Source organism: Carassius carassius, chromosome 18 (assembly GCF_963082965.1).
Source record: "Carassius carassius chromosome 18, fCarCar2.1, whole genome shotgun sequence".
Taxonomy (NCBI): domain Eukaryota; kingdom Metazoa; phylum Chordata; class Actinopteri; order Cypriniformes; family Cyprinidae; genus Carassius; species Carassius carassius.
Window position 1 is genome coordinate 1,787,073 of NC_081772.1, and position 14,978 is coordinate 1,802,050.

The following is a 14,978-nucleotide window of genomic DNA, read 5'->3' on the forward strand; positions in this document are numbered from 1 at the left end:
ATATATATATATATATATATATATATACAGAGCTGGGTAGATTACTTATGTATTGTAATCAGTTACTGATTACAGATTACATGAAAAAAATTGTAATCAGTAATATAATCTCTTAGATTGCACATTTTTGGTAACGTAATCTGATTACTTTTGGATTACATTTAGATTACATTTTTGCTAACCCTTATTTGATATCACATATATTCAGTTAGCCTAATCTTGTATTTTTAAAAAAAAAATATTTAAATATATAAAATATTCAGCAAAAAAAGCCACAATAGCTTATTTGTCAAGTCCAATATATGGACCGTTAATACTTAGAAAATACTAACACTAATTTACATTGCTGTTAGAGTTTGCTAGTAACACTAAAAAAAAAATCACATCTTATGATTTTAAAGCATATTTACTTATAATTAAGTACATTGTGAAAAACAATATTGAAAAACATGAAATTCACAGCAATATCACTACTAGGTAAAATATTTAATCAAAAAAAAAAAAGAAAAACACTAAAAGTGAATAAGACTGTATCAATGAAAAAACATCAAACAATATAGCTACACTGCGAAAGTGAATTTTGAAAAAGACTAAACTCACACAGCGATTACATTTCTATCCATCTCAAACCATTTTAAGTGCAAAGTAACAATGAGGAAAAGACAAACAATAACAACATTACAAAAATGAATATTAAAGAGGATGAAACTCACAGCAAAAACATTGCTAATACAGGGCTCCACATTAAAGGAGCATTGCGTAGGTTCTGAAATTTCTAACCATTACTGACACCAGTGGCCATTAGAGGAACTGCAGCCAGTCTCATGCTCGTTCTCAGTGCGCATGCTCTTTTTTTTTTTTTTACTTACGAGGAGTGTCCGTGGGTGTCTGAATTGTGCTGGAGGCTGGTCACTTCTTTCCATCCGCAGAGTCCATCTGAAAACACTATTGCCGCTGCTTACTATAATGGCTGGCGTGCCGTACGGTTGTAAGCCCAAGTAGACGAGAACGCACATGACGTCACATTTTGTGATTTTCGCGCCAATTCGGGCCCGACTCCTCCACACACAATTGAGCCTCCAGGCTGATAGAGGCAAACGTGGTGGACAGTCGAGGTGTCATTCTTTTTTTTACATCATGGTTGGCTCATACATGTACAAATGAAAACTCTATCTTAAAGATTTTTTTAAGTAAAAACCTCCCTTACAAACCACCTTACACTGAATAGTGACATTTTGCCATGTCTTAAAAAAAAAATTTAAATGATGTCTGAACATCCAGTGATTAAAGGCTGCGTTCCCCTCCATATTCCAATATCTTGCTGATTTCTTCTGAGCGTGATTCTGACACCCCTCTATAAAATAATATTTACACAATAATCTGATTACGTAATCCAGATTACATGTAATCCGTTACTACCCAGCTATATATATATATATATACTCACGTACACAAATAATTTTATTGCACATTCAAAATATATACCCTTTTTGTTTTACATAAATAAACAAAACCGATCTTGCACAAACACAGCCAGTTATAAAACGGCACCAAAACATGTGTCAAAATGATTACGTATGCCCGTGGGTGTGACGTCACCCCCCGAGATACGTCACACAGGAAGACCGTTCATTGTTTTGGCCTTTCCTGGACCACATCCTCGGAGTCTCGCCGATCAAAACAACAAACATCTGACAGTCAACACACTTCTGGTACGAAGACGAGGTCTGTTTCGTTTGAATAGAGTGTTAATTGTCTGTTGTGAGATTTTAGCGCGTGCCTGCTGTGTTTACTGCGAGGTTTTAATCATTGTATGAACAACATGAAGCTCGCAGATCAGTGTGTTTACATCAGTAGACGAAAAATCACCAACATTAGATAGTTTGTGATCAGTGTAGAAATCTGTTTACCGGGATGTTACAAATCAAATGACTCACTGAAGATCATCTGATCTCTATACTGTTAAATATTTCTTCTTAATATGAAATATTATATATAATAGATGTGAGATGTGCTCGGTTATTTAGTTGCTTGCGTCACAAGCACCGAAAATAGTCCAGATACCATCTGCATAGACTCTCACTGATATAGAAATCACATAATCTAGACTAATAAAAAAAACAGTTACACTTGTTATTACTTGCACTACTGTCTGTTCATCCAGAAACACTGAGTAATCCATTTGCACACTGAAATATTTTCTATGTACTTTACTGTCCATTGCACTAGTGCAAATTATGTTTATTATTTCATAGTTTCTGCTTATAGTGTACATACACTTATACATAATCCATCTGTATAGTATAGTACACCTATCTGTATATCATGCTGATAGTATTTAAAATCTTTAAATTATTTCCATAATACTTATCTGTATAGTTATTGTACATATTGTAGACCTTGTATATTATGTACTTAATGCTTATTGCACTTCCGGTTAGATGATAACTGCATTTACCTTACATGTGCAATGACAATAAAGTTGAATCTAATCTAATCTAAAAAGTTATTTTAGTCGAGTGGACATGTTTTTGTGTTTCACAGGAATAATGCTCAGGATCCTGATTCACGTCTGATGTTTGGGTTGAAAATAAAATGTCTTTAAAATCAATTATATCAAAGTAAACTAAAATAAATAAGACTGTTTCTTCCCGTTCAGGTGACCATGACTCACTGGTTTCATCGAAACCCTCTGAAAGCCACGGCTCCGGTGTCCTTCAATCTGTACGGCGTGGCGTCCAGTCCCGCTGCCAACAAGATCTGCAAGTGAGGATTTCATTTGTGCTGTTATATATGCATTGTACACGACCAGTTAAAAGTTTGTGAACCGTAAGATCTTTCATGTTTTTTAAAGAAGTATCTTCTGCTCAGCAAGCCTGCATTTATTTGATCAGAAATACAGTTAATATTTTAGTACTGTAAAATATTCTTACTATTTAAAACAACTGTTTTCTGATTGAATATATTTTAAAATGCAATTTATTCCTGTGATTTTACTCCAGTCTTCGTACTAATAGGCTGATGTACTTAAAAAAAAAAAAAAAAAAAAACCTTTATTGTTATGTTGAAAAGGGGAGTCAAATTTTTTTTTTAGCTTGATTAATAGAAATTAAAACAAATATTTTGTAGCATTATACACTATATCATTCAAAAGCTTGGAGTCAGTGTGTGTGTATATATAGAAATCAATACTGGTATTTTGCAAGGATGCTTTGAATTGTTCTAAGGTTATGATAAAGACAAAATATTTCTATTTCAGACAAATGCTGCTCTTCTGAGCTTTCTATTCATCAAAGAAACCTGAAAAAATTCTGCTCAACATAATAATAATAATAATTGTTTCTCAAGCAGCAAATCATCATATTTTCATGATTTCTGAAGATCATGTGACACTGAAAACTGGAGTAATGAAGCTGAAAATACAGCTGTGCATCACAGAAATAAATTTATTTTAAATGGTACAAATAGTTCACAATATTACAGCTTTAGCTGTATTTCTGATCAAATAAATGCAGGCTTGCTGAGCAGAAGAGACTTCTTTGAAAAACATTACAATTATTTCTGTTTGGTCATGTCTGTTAGGACGAGCGCAGGTCTATAGGATTTCTAACTTGACTAAAATATCCAGGTCTTGGCTTTGTTTTCATATTCTTTTCATTATTGCTGATGGTAATGACTGAAAACTAGTTTGGCCAATAGCATGCAGGCATTGTTGATAATCGACCAATTGTGTCAAAACAATGCAAAAACATCTCCATGTCATGTGTGAGGACTGTAGAGAGCAAGTCAAACACAGCCGAAACATGGATATTTTAGCCAGTTCAGAAATCCCGTCTGGGAAAAATAAGATGTACGGTCACCCTCTACTGTATGATTTTTCTAATATTTATATTCCATCTGTCTCAGTGACCTGAGAACGGCGCGAGCCCGACTGCTGGACATGTTCACAGATGCCACATGCACCCCAGAGATCATGAAGAGATCCAGTGATGAATATTTTGCTCTTATACAGGGTTTGTGCACTATTAGACTTCACTATTAGAGCTGCTCAGGCTGCTTTTTATGCATTTGCATTGATCCTGCTCAGAGATATGATGATGATGATGATGATGTTCTAGGATTTATTTTGCCGCTGGATGGAACCACACAAGAGAACAAGCTCCGATTCATCCAGAACTTCAAATGGACTGACACTTTACAGGGAAATATGGGAAGGTAACTCAGAAAGAAACTAGTGCACAATACATATATATAAAATGCATTATAAAAGCATTTTAATGCATTAATTGTAATGCACTTTATAATGCATTTTGATGAATAACCAAAGTTACAATACTTTATAATAATCATTTATTCATTGTTAACAACGGTTTCAACTATAATAGATTAAACACAACAAGGTAATCTAAAAATGTTAGATTGCATTTCAACTTTGGTTTCAATTTATGAAAAGATCAGATTAACTTTGAACCTTTTTTTACTCAGAAATTGCTAGTAAATTTCAAGAAGTCGTTACAAAGAAACCGCAAGTGACATTTTTTATAAAATGTGGAAATTTTAAAGAAAAAAGACTGAAATAGTATTTTGATGTAAAATGTACTTTACTAAGCTTTGTTTTATTTAAATAATGTTTTTGTCAGTGTAAAGTGTTACCCAAAATAAAAAAAACACTGAAATATATTATTTATTGTGTTTACCAAGCTAATTATTAATAACACAAAACACGTCCAAAGTGTTCGTCTTCACTGCAAATGAACCTGTTTTCTTATTTTTTGTCAACTTGTGTAATTTAGTTAAACTGAAGGCATGTTCTGCTACATGTCCATCTTGACAATGAATTTATTTGATGAGCTTTTATGAAAATGACGGTCGAGTTTAAATGTTTTGATTGGAATATAATCTGATTTGTGTTTTGCAGTGCCCAGCAGGATGCTGTTTTTGAGCTGGTGTCTATGGCGTTTAATGTGGCCATCTGGTACTCCAAGTTTGCCTCACGTCTGTCCGGAAAGGAGAAGTAAGTTGATTCTGTCATTTAAAATATTATATGCTGTGCTTTAGCTGTTAGGCAGTTTGTCCTCTCTCAGAGAAGTTACTTCTGCAGCGATTCGAGCAGAAAACATGCATCTGATGTTGTGAGAAGTTCAGAGTTGGTACACTTTTAAAACCAGTCAACCACTTTCCTGCAGAGTTGTGCTAGTTTCAAGTCTCAACTATGTCATGTTTAAACTATAAATAACGCTGCAATGGATATCAGCTTTATTTCTTATATTTTGAAAAGTTAAAATGTTGCTTTGGGGATTTAATGTTACTAAATTACTAAAACTTAACTAAAAATAAAAGCAAATAAATATATATAAATAAATATATTAAATGGTAAAAGCATAGAAAAGTGACTATAACTTAAACTACAAATGACAAAAAAATCTTAAAATAATAATTAAAATAATTAATGAAATTAAAAACGGAAAAATATAACTAATTTAAATTATTAATAAATTCTATAAAATTATTTAAATAATACTAAAATAATAGTCTTTCACAACACTCCGCTTTTTCTTCCCACGTAATAAAATTATTTAAATTTCAGAATCGAGATATCACTTATTTATTTATTTATTTTGGCGAGTAGGTGTGAAATAAAAGAGTTGATGCATTTTCTATACAGTCAGCTTCATTATCACAAGTTAAATTAAGTGTGTAATACTACATTATATTTATATGTGTTATAAATTATAGCAGAACATTTATTTAGATGTGTGATCATTAGATATGTGTAGTTTCAATAAAGACAGGTTGCTTTTATTTTTAATTGTAGCATCACAGAGGACGAGGCCAAAGATGTTCACAAGAGTTTGAAAGTCGCCGCTGGAATATTTAAAACCCTCAAGGTAAAATGAGTAGATTATGTGAAAAATGAAAGCAAAAAGTCATTGGAGTGCATGCATATCGCTGATTTCAGCACATAGAGTGTCTAAAACCTCTTAAACGTGATAATGCATGCTCGTGATTGGCTCACTGCTGGATTTATGGTAATATTGGACTCTTGTTACTTGTGTTTGTTCTTTCATGTGGTGTGTTTTCTGTCAGGAGACTCATATTCCTCGACTCATCACTCCAGCAGAGAAGGGTCGGGACCTGGAGCCGCGGGTCATTGACACCTACATTGTGCAGAGTCAGGCGGAGGCTCAGGAGGGTAAAACACACTGCTGAACAGTCGTGTGTGTGTGTGTGTGTGTGTGTGTGTGTGTGTGTGAGGATTCATGAATCTCTGTTTTAGTCACCATTGCCAGAGCCATCGAGCTGAAGCACAACGCCTCCCTCATCGCAGCGCTGTCCTTCGAGACCGCAAACTTCTACCAGAAGGCCGGTAGGTTGCGCTCGGCCTAATTCTGCATTAAAAATTGCCCAATTTATGAAGTTTTGTGATGCATTATCACTTAAATGTTTCTAAGCAATCAAAATAATATATTTAATATTGTATAAATATATTTGTATGTGTTTCTGTGTGTACATATTACTAAATTATATTATTATATTACAAATTGCCATTCAAAAGTGTAGAGCCCATAAGATTTTTTTAAATACTTTTATTAATCAAGGATGCATTAAATTGATCAGAAGTGGGAGTAAAGACATTTATATTGTTAGAAAATATTTCTCTTTCAAAGAAGTTCTGTGCTTTTGCTTTCTATTCATCAAAGAATCCTGAAAAAAAAATTCACAAAGATATGAAGCAACACAAATGTTTTTAGCTTTAATAATAATCAGAAATGTAATTTCTATATGCACATTTATATATAAATATATATATATATATATATATATGTGTGTGTGTGTGTGTGTAGACATATATATATACTTCTATAATTAGTTTCTTTAATAATACATTACATTTATAATTACATTTCTTTAATAATACAATTAAGTAATACGTACATTTTGAAAATGTATCTTTTATGTATTTTGAACTAAGATGAATTGCTTTTTTATTTTCATGTTAGCTAATGCCTTAATATTAATAAATGATGCCTTGTCATGACTTACCATGTAATCTCATAAGATTATATATAAAACATATTTATAGAATATGTATATTTAAAGAGCCGTGCTGACCCGAATGGACCTGGATATAAATCATGAAATAAATAAATGCATGGACATGAATGTTGATGTGAATTAAAATAATTGTGTCATGTTGAAATGGAGAGTGCAAAGAGACACGTCAGTTTGAAGAAATATTCAAGCATTCATCAAGTATTTCAGAGTGTTGCATAATAAAATGATATATATATATAGAAGATAATGTTTTGTGTTTGCTTAGATCACACTTTGAACACTTTGGATCCAGAATGCAGCAGTAAATGGAAGAAATACCTGCAGCTGAAGCAGCACTTCTACATGGCTTATGTGAGTCCGTCTGAAGCTGAACACACCCGGAGGTTTCAAATGGAGTAATTCAGCATGCAATATTTAGCAGGACTTTCTGTTTGCATGAACAATGGCAGACATTTGGTCTCACTGATGCAGTAATATCTTACTGTCAGGTTTGTTTGTGTTGTGTGCAGGCACACTGCTATCATGGACAGACTCTTCTGGCGGCTGATAAATGTGGAGAGGCCATAAGATCCCTGCAGGAGGCCGAGAAATGTACGAACAAATGAACAGATGTTTATTAATATTGTACTGTAGAATAAATACGCCTTACTACTACTGCTAGTATAATTATTATTACAAATTATTATGCACATTTTGATTTTTTGATTAAAAGATAAATTATTGTTTTTAAATAAATGTAAATATATGGCATCATTTGATTACCGGAACAATTCAAGTACATATCACAGAAGTTTTGAAGAAGAAGAAGAAGAAGAAGAAAAAAAAAAAAGCCAAATAAAAGGAAAACAGAATTTGGTTAAAAATAAATCAATAAATAAATATTTCATGTGCCCCGAAAAACATTGCTTCTTGCAAATGCTTTTCGATTAATAAAATGTAATTTTACCATTAAAACAGAGTCCAGAAAAAGTAAAAAAAAATATATATAAATGTATACATTTAATGTTGAAAAAAAATAAAATAATGGAATATAGGAAAGAATATATATATACAAATATTTCATAGGGCCCAAAAAAGTTGCTTTTTTGCACATGCTTTTTGATTAATAACACTTTATTCTTTCCATTTAATACAGAGTCTGGAAAAAAAATGTAATCCAGAAGAATTGGAAAGGGATAAAAATTTAATTTAGAAAAAAAATTGAATGGAACAAAGGGAAGAATAAAACGTATTTCATAGGGCCATAGGCGTTTAAGTGGACACTTATATTCAGATATATTTAGTAATATAGGAAAAGTTGAAAGTTTTTTTTTATTAATCTCCATTAGGAAATTCATCTTAATGAGCTCTTTATGCCTTGAAAAAAATGTTTTCACTCAGAAATTGGGAAAGTAGGAAAAATGTAAATATCGCAATTTCTTGTAAAACTTACTCTGGTCATGTTTTATTTACAACTTCAAAAAATAACTCATTACTCTGTATGTAAAAAAAAAAAAGAAAAAAAAAAGTTGTATGTCTCTTTGCAACATGATAGAGTACTGGTTTTTATTTCGAGCTCTGAGTGTTTTATTTCTGGGTGATGATTGTACTGAATCTGTGTCTCAGTTTATTCCCGCGCTGAAGCCTTGTGTAAAGAGTACCGTCAGATGAAGGGTCCGGGCAGCACGGTCAGACCCTCGGAGCAGCTCTTCTTTAAGAAGCTGGGCACGTTCATCAAGAACACCCTGGAGAAGTGCCAGAGAGAGAACAGCTTCATGTGAGTCAAACACGAGTAACACGTGATGGACCGATTCCTAGAGGACTCGGGATTTTATGGCTGGCTTTCTGTGTCAGTTACTTTCACAAGGTTCCTGCAGAAGCTCCGGCGCTGGAACTGAAGGCCAGTTATGGTTTGGCTGAACCGACTCCATTCGAGTTCCCGCCTCTCAGCGCTCAGTGCACGCCTGAAGTCTACGCGACCTTTGACCTTACCAAAGGACCCAAAGATGACAAGGTGAGGAGAGCTTTCCTTTCCCACAAATTGTATATACATTTGTTACCCTGGAGCACTATATATTTGTAGAAATAGCCAACAATAGCATTGTATGTGTCAAAATGATCAATTTTTCTTTTATGCCAAAAACCATTAGGATATTAAGTAAAGATCATGTTCCATGAAGATATTTTGTAAATTTTCTACCGTGAATATATCAAAACGTCATGTTTGATTAGTAATATGCATTGCTAAGAATTCATTTGGACAACTTTAAAGATGATTTTCTCAATATTTCGATTTTTTCTTTGCACCCTCAGATTCCAGATTTTCAATTAGTTGTTATCTTGTCCAAATAGTGTGATCCTAACAAACCATGCATGCAACTTTTTGAATTTGAAGATCAGGGTAAATTATACTAATTTTGTCTTGAGGGAAACATATAAGTAACTTCTGAAGGGCAGTACTAAAAATGAAAAAGAGAGATGTACCTAGTGTTCAAAAGTTTTCACCCCCAGGCTCTGAAATGTCAACATAAATTTTCAGCGTAACAGATTTATGGGAAAACGAAACGAACACACTTGTTTTGACCTGTACTTGTGAAAATATATAAAATAAAATTTTGGTTATATTTTAAATGAAAATTAAAACTCAAAATTTAAATTAAAAGCTGACAAATGCAGTTACACCTATTGGTTTGAAGGATAGTGGCAAATATTGAAAAGTGCTACACTGTGATCCTTAAATAGTCTTTTAATGTCATTAATGATTCTCGGTCTAAATATGCATGACAGCATTTTTTGGTATGTGAACTTTTGTTACATCGAATGACATTTTAGGGGGGTGTCTTCTGTAAATCATGGACAAAATGTATGATAGGCATTATTTTTTGCTCAGAAAAAAAAAATCAGCATAAATGAAACTGGACACATTCTAATGCACGATCCCTCCTCCAGGCAAAAGCGAAGCACGATGAGGAGATCAAGCCGGTGAAGGAGCCGGATCTGAAGCCGCAGAAGGACACGGGCTGCGTCGTCTCTTAAACTCCTGCTGAAGCATCAGCGTGAAGTCCAGGAGATCTGGACGAGTCTGTAATCTTCTCGAGTAACTCAAATATTTCCCAATATAACATAGTGATATAACAGTGGCGTCTGTCTCATGCTCTGATTCTGATGAAGGTGTTTCGTCTACAAGCGCCAGATGTTCTGATGAAGGGTTGTGTGGCTAATCTGACCCACAGTTAACTCTTAATAACCCAGACTGAATCTGAATTATACCACCATTTGATCTGCACTTGATTATCTCTCTGTAGCACAATATAGATGATTTCAGTCCGACTTTTAAGGTTTATTGGGTCCATTTATTGGAGAATAACTTCTATAGGTCACTAAATTCACCTTTTTTTTAATAATGTTTAGAATTTAACTCTTCATGGTGATGCTGGAAATTGATTTAATGCAATTGTTAAACAGTCTTTAAGCTATATGAATTTCAGAAAAATTTAAATAAAAGATATGAAAAAAATATGCTTTGCATAACAACAATAAAACCATTTTAAATACATTAAGATTTATTGCATTATAACATTATTTTCATGACAATTAAGCACATTTTCTTCCAAGTTTCTAAATACTGCAATGAAGAAATATATATATATATATATATATATATATATATATATATATATATATATATATATATATATATATATATAATATGCTATTAATTCTAAATAATTTTATTTGGGATTAAATGTGATTGATTTTCTTTAATATAATATATATTGTATTATATAATGATAAATTGCCATGCATATAATGTCAGAATGCAATAAATGGGTGTTTAAAAAATAGTCTTCATGCAAAATAAAATTTCATTAGTCAACATTACATTTAAGATAAAAAATATATATATATGACTTATTAGTCATCTATTGCACTTAAAATATCTGCTGTATGATTCATATTTCTCAGCGGGAGGAAGTGAAAAGCACATTTGTATTTGGGTTGTTGTAGGAAAAGAACAGAATGAATCCCAGTCTTAGCTGATTTGCTTGAACTGGGAATAAAATTAAACAGGGTGATGATGTGAAGTGCTACGGGCTTTGCTCTGATTATAATTTTTACTGGACTTACTTTCCATGTGTATATATTTACAGTCATTTAAGCAAAAATATGATTTGCTTCTGAATTGAAACCTGTCAGAATAATTCGAACTTGCATTGCTGTGCTGTACATGTGATGGGAAACTCAGTTCCCCAGTCGTTTACTGGTTTGATTTTGATGGGTTGGCTGTTTTTACGTAAGCTCAAGAAGAATTTCAACCATCTTTGATCTTTGGTACTGTGTTTTGAGGGTCACAGTCGTAAAAACTTCAACAAAACTACATGCACTTTCACTTCAGCTCCAGGTTCAGAGATGATCACTAAATGTTTGACGCTTCTTATTTTAACCCCTGCTTTAATCAGCATACTGAAAACAAAGAGCTTGTGTTCTTATTAAGGCTAAATGATTGGCAGATATTTTGCTGTATATTTATTTAACACAAATCTGCAGAGAACAAGACTTTCTCTGGCATTGTAAGATGACACTCCGTGATCACTTTTAGTTTTTGCAATTATTCGTTGTGCCGTCTATGCAGTTGTATGGATATGTATGCATCATCATATATACTCACAGATTACCATCAATCTGTAACTCAAAGTCATGCATTTAATGTTTTTTTTCCCATTAAAATGTGTGTCGGCTATTTGTTTTGTGCAGTGTTTGTTCTCCAGACATGAATGATTCCTCAACTTCTTGATTTTTGTAATACTAGCAATACAAGTATAGAAAGATCATCACGTCTACGTCAGCAAATATGTAGTTCATCTGTCCTTGCCATCAAAATAAGCATATAATGTATTTCTAATACACAAATAAAAAATATTGGTTCCAAAATCATTATGTAGATTTAAAGAAGAGCGGCGTTCAATTTTAGGCCACTTACACGTACTACATTTCCCGGCTTGCACTTCGGTGACTGAAAGGTACGCATGCGCAGATACATTTTTCTAAGAAATACATCATTTCACTGTTCCACTCTTGATCTATGTAATACGGGCGGGAGTTTATTTCTGACTTGTCAAGGTACGATGTTTCTAAATCGTATTTCTAAGCTATTAAATAACTTTTACATTCAATAGAAATTAAAGCGTGTCAATGTCCGTTGTTATAATATAATTTAAACTCATAACCGTGACGCTTCCGTGATGAATTATCACGTGGCACGTGTTACTTTTCTCAGCGGCGATCAGAATGAACCAATCACAGTCGTTTCAGATTACCAGAGATGAATATTTAACTTAAACAAATATAGCGAATTCGCTTAAGCAGATTTCTAATGGTAAAGCCTATAGTAATTATTATTAATAATACATTAAAAAGATTATACGTTGTTTTCAAAAAACCCTTTACAAACAGACAACAGTGTGCTAAATCTGAATACAACTCAATGAGAATTAGGAGTTTTGGGTCAACAGGCGCCCCATAGCGGAATAAACGCTCGTGTCCCATACCACACAGTTATTAGATAGAAAATTTTCCGCCCAATGCTAACAACAATGGAAGAGAGGTTAATAGCAGCGGTGTCCGACTACCCCGAGTTATACAATTCTACAATAAATTCATACAAAGACGTTGCTAGAAAAGCCAAAGCATGGAGAGCCGTGAGTCTGCAAGTGGAAATTCCTGGTAAGTTATTAGAGTCGCGGTTTCTCAAGATGTTTGTTGCTTACTAAACTGCTAGCTGTGTGTTGTTAGCTTGTTTCAGAGTACGCTAACAGGAATCCAGGTTTAAAGATTGAATTTATATCCCACGAATGCTGTTTCCATTTCATCGTAGACCTAGCTGAACGTGTATTAGAGTTGTAAAGGCATTGCATGGGTTAATCCGGTAGAAATGACACTTAACTGTCCGCGAACTTGACTTGTTTTGAATTTGGACTTTTGTAACGTTACAGTAAGTGGGGTTTGATTTCATCCAAAGTTTATTGAGATGGATTACAGCTGAATTCAGTTTTGATGCACAAAGCGTTCATTTTTAACTAGAGCTGCACCAGTCTGATTTGGGTTTGTATAGTAAAAATAATGATTTTTTTTGTTGCAAAGTATAATGTACACGCATGCATACCTTTTTTGATGCTGCATGCATAAATTATATATATATATATATATATATATATATATATATATATATATATATATATATATATATATATATATAAAATATATAATGCATGCTGGGAAAGTTTTAAATATTCACTATTAGTTTTCGTAAATTATGATCTAAACTGGTCCTAGACTTAAATACTTTTTTCATGCAAAAAATGTATATTACTGTTAAAATTGTAACTTTATGTGAATTAAATTAAATGCTCAATTGACTATTCATGTTATTAATTAAATATGCTTAAATCACAAACACTATGTATTGGTTATTGGAACATTTATTGTTAATAAATTTATGAATGAAGTATACCGATGCTTGAATTAATAGTTGTAAGATTTATCGTTAATCAATCATATGATAAATAAAATGTTTAAATCACTATTTCTGATTATTGTAATATTCTCTGTGAATTATTAGTTACATATACACATGCTGAATTTACTATTTTTTTTGCTTATTGTGAAATATTTTAATTATATAATTCATGATATAGACATGCTTCAATCACTATTGATTGATTATTCCAATTTCCAACATTAATTTTTTGATTCTATTATCATGTGTATACATATATTTAAATCCAGCATATTGATTATCTTAACATTTATTGTTTATTATATTATTATTTAATGTCTCCTTTTAGTGATTACTGTACAATTGTATTTTTTTGTATTCTTAAATGATTATTTATTGACTTTTGTAAAAATTAAGTTATAAATATGTGCATATGCTTAAATCACTGTTTATTTTTGTTGTTAAATTTATTGTTGATTGCATTAAGCATGCATACGCTTAAAAACATTAAATTTGCACACACACACACACAAAAGTCACCCTTTATATTTCATGACTGTTTTGCAGCAGTTGAGTGTGCATCACATCATGCATGTCTTCAGTAGTGTTTGTTGTGTCTGTGTGTAGAAGAGGACTGTCGCAGGAGATGGAAGAGTCTGCGGGACATGTTCATCAAAGACAAGCGTGCGGAGCAGCGCCGGCGAGCCTCGGGAACGTCCCACCGAAGCTGGAAGTACAGCTGGCAGATGTCATTCCTGACGCCCTTCATCCAGTCCCGATCACTGGCCAGCGACGAGCCCGAGGAGGACAGAGACGAAGAGGACAAGGAGGTCGAGAGCCCGGCGGACGGGAACTCTGCGTTCGGCGTGCAGGACTTTGAGGGCGATCATGGGATGCTGGACACAGCCTCACACTACTCCGCGTCGGGATCGCAGGGTTCGGGACGCAAGAGGAAGTGGCAGATGGAGGCCAACGAGGACTTGGAGGACGAGATGTTCTTGTTTAGTTTACTGCCGTATCTCAGACGGCTGCCTTACGCCAAGAAGAGCGCTGTCAAATTAAAAATTCACCAGCTGTTGTATGAGGCAGAGTTTAAATGATGTTCTATAGTTTCTTAATATTTTTTTATCGTTTATTGAAAATCTATCCAATGCATTTTTTTAACATTCATAACATATTGTGTCGATGCCGGTAGATGTTTGTTTCATCTAAGATCAGTAATTTAACAGACATGTGCACTATGAAAGTGGTGTTTGTGTCAATGAAGCTACGTTTCAAAAGGAGGAACGCTAAAATGTATAGTTCACGTGTAATATTTCACTAGCTGTGTTATTTTAAAATATAATTGAGATACTATTATAATTATTTTGAATGTTTACATTGAATCTTTTGTTAGTTTTAGCACATTTTTATTTTTCATTTTTAGTGTTATTTTAATGTCGTCTTA

At 33.2% G+C, this 14,978-nt stretch overlaps 2 protein-coding genes across 2 annotated transcripts; both read left to right on the forward strand.

Annotated features, from left to right (window-relative positions):
* The first annotated feature begins 1,589 nt into the window (after positions 1 to 1,589).
* On the forward strand, positions 1,590 to 11,776 carry brox (BRO1 domain and CAAX motif containing). The gene is made up of 13 exons (XM_059498146.1): positions 1,590 to 1,725; positions 2,660 to 2,766; positions 3,907 to 4,013; positions 4,119 to 4,215; positions 4,919 to 5,014; positions 5,816 to 5,888; positions 6,088 to 6,193; positions 6,278 to 6,367; positions 7,322 to 7,407; positions 7,566 to 7,647; positions 8,662 to 8,812; positions 8,890 to 9,049; positions 9,985 to 11,776. Exons 2-13 carry the CDS (start codon positions 2,666 to 2,668, stop codon positions 10,069 to 10,071), a joined length of 1,236 nt encoding a protein of 411 aa, XP_059354129.1. The 5' UTR covers positions 1,590 to 1,725; positions 2,660 to 2,665; the 3' UTR covers positions 10,072 to 11,776.
* A 793-nt stretch (positions 11,777 to 12,569) lies between these two features.
* Positions 12,570 to 14,777, forward strand: LOC132091758 (transcription factor Adf-1). Its single transcript, XM_059497878.1, has 2 exons — positions 12,570 to 12,759; positions 14,159 to 14,777. Exons 1-2 carry the CDS (start codon positions 12,618 to 12,620, stop codon positions 14,629 to 14,631), a joined length of 615 nt encoding a protein of 204 aa, XP_059353861.1. The 5' UTR covers positions 12,570 to 12,617; the 3' UTR covers positions 14,632 to 14,777.
* Positions 14,778 to 14,978: the final 201 nt, after the last annotated feature.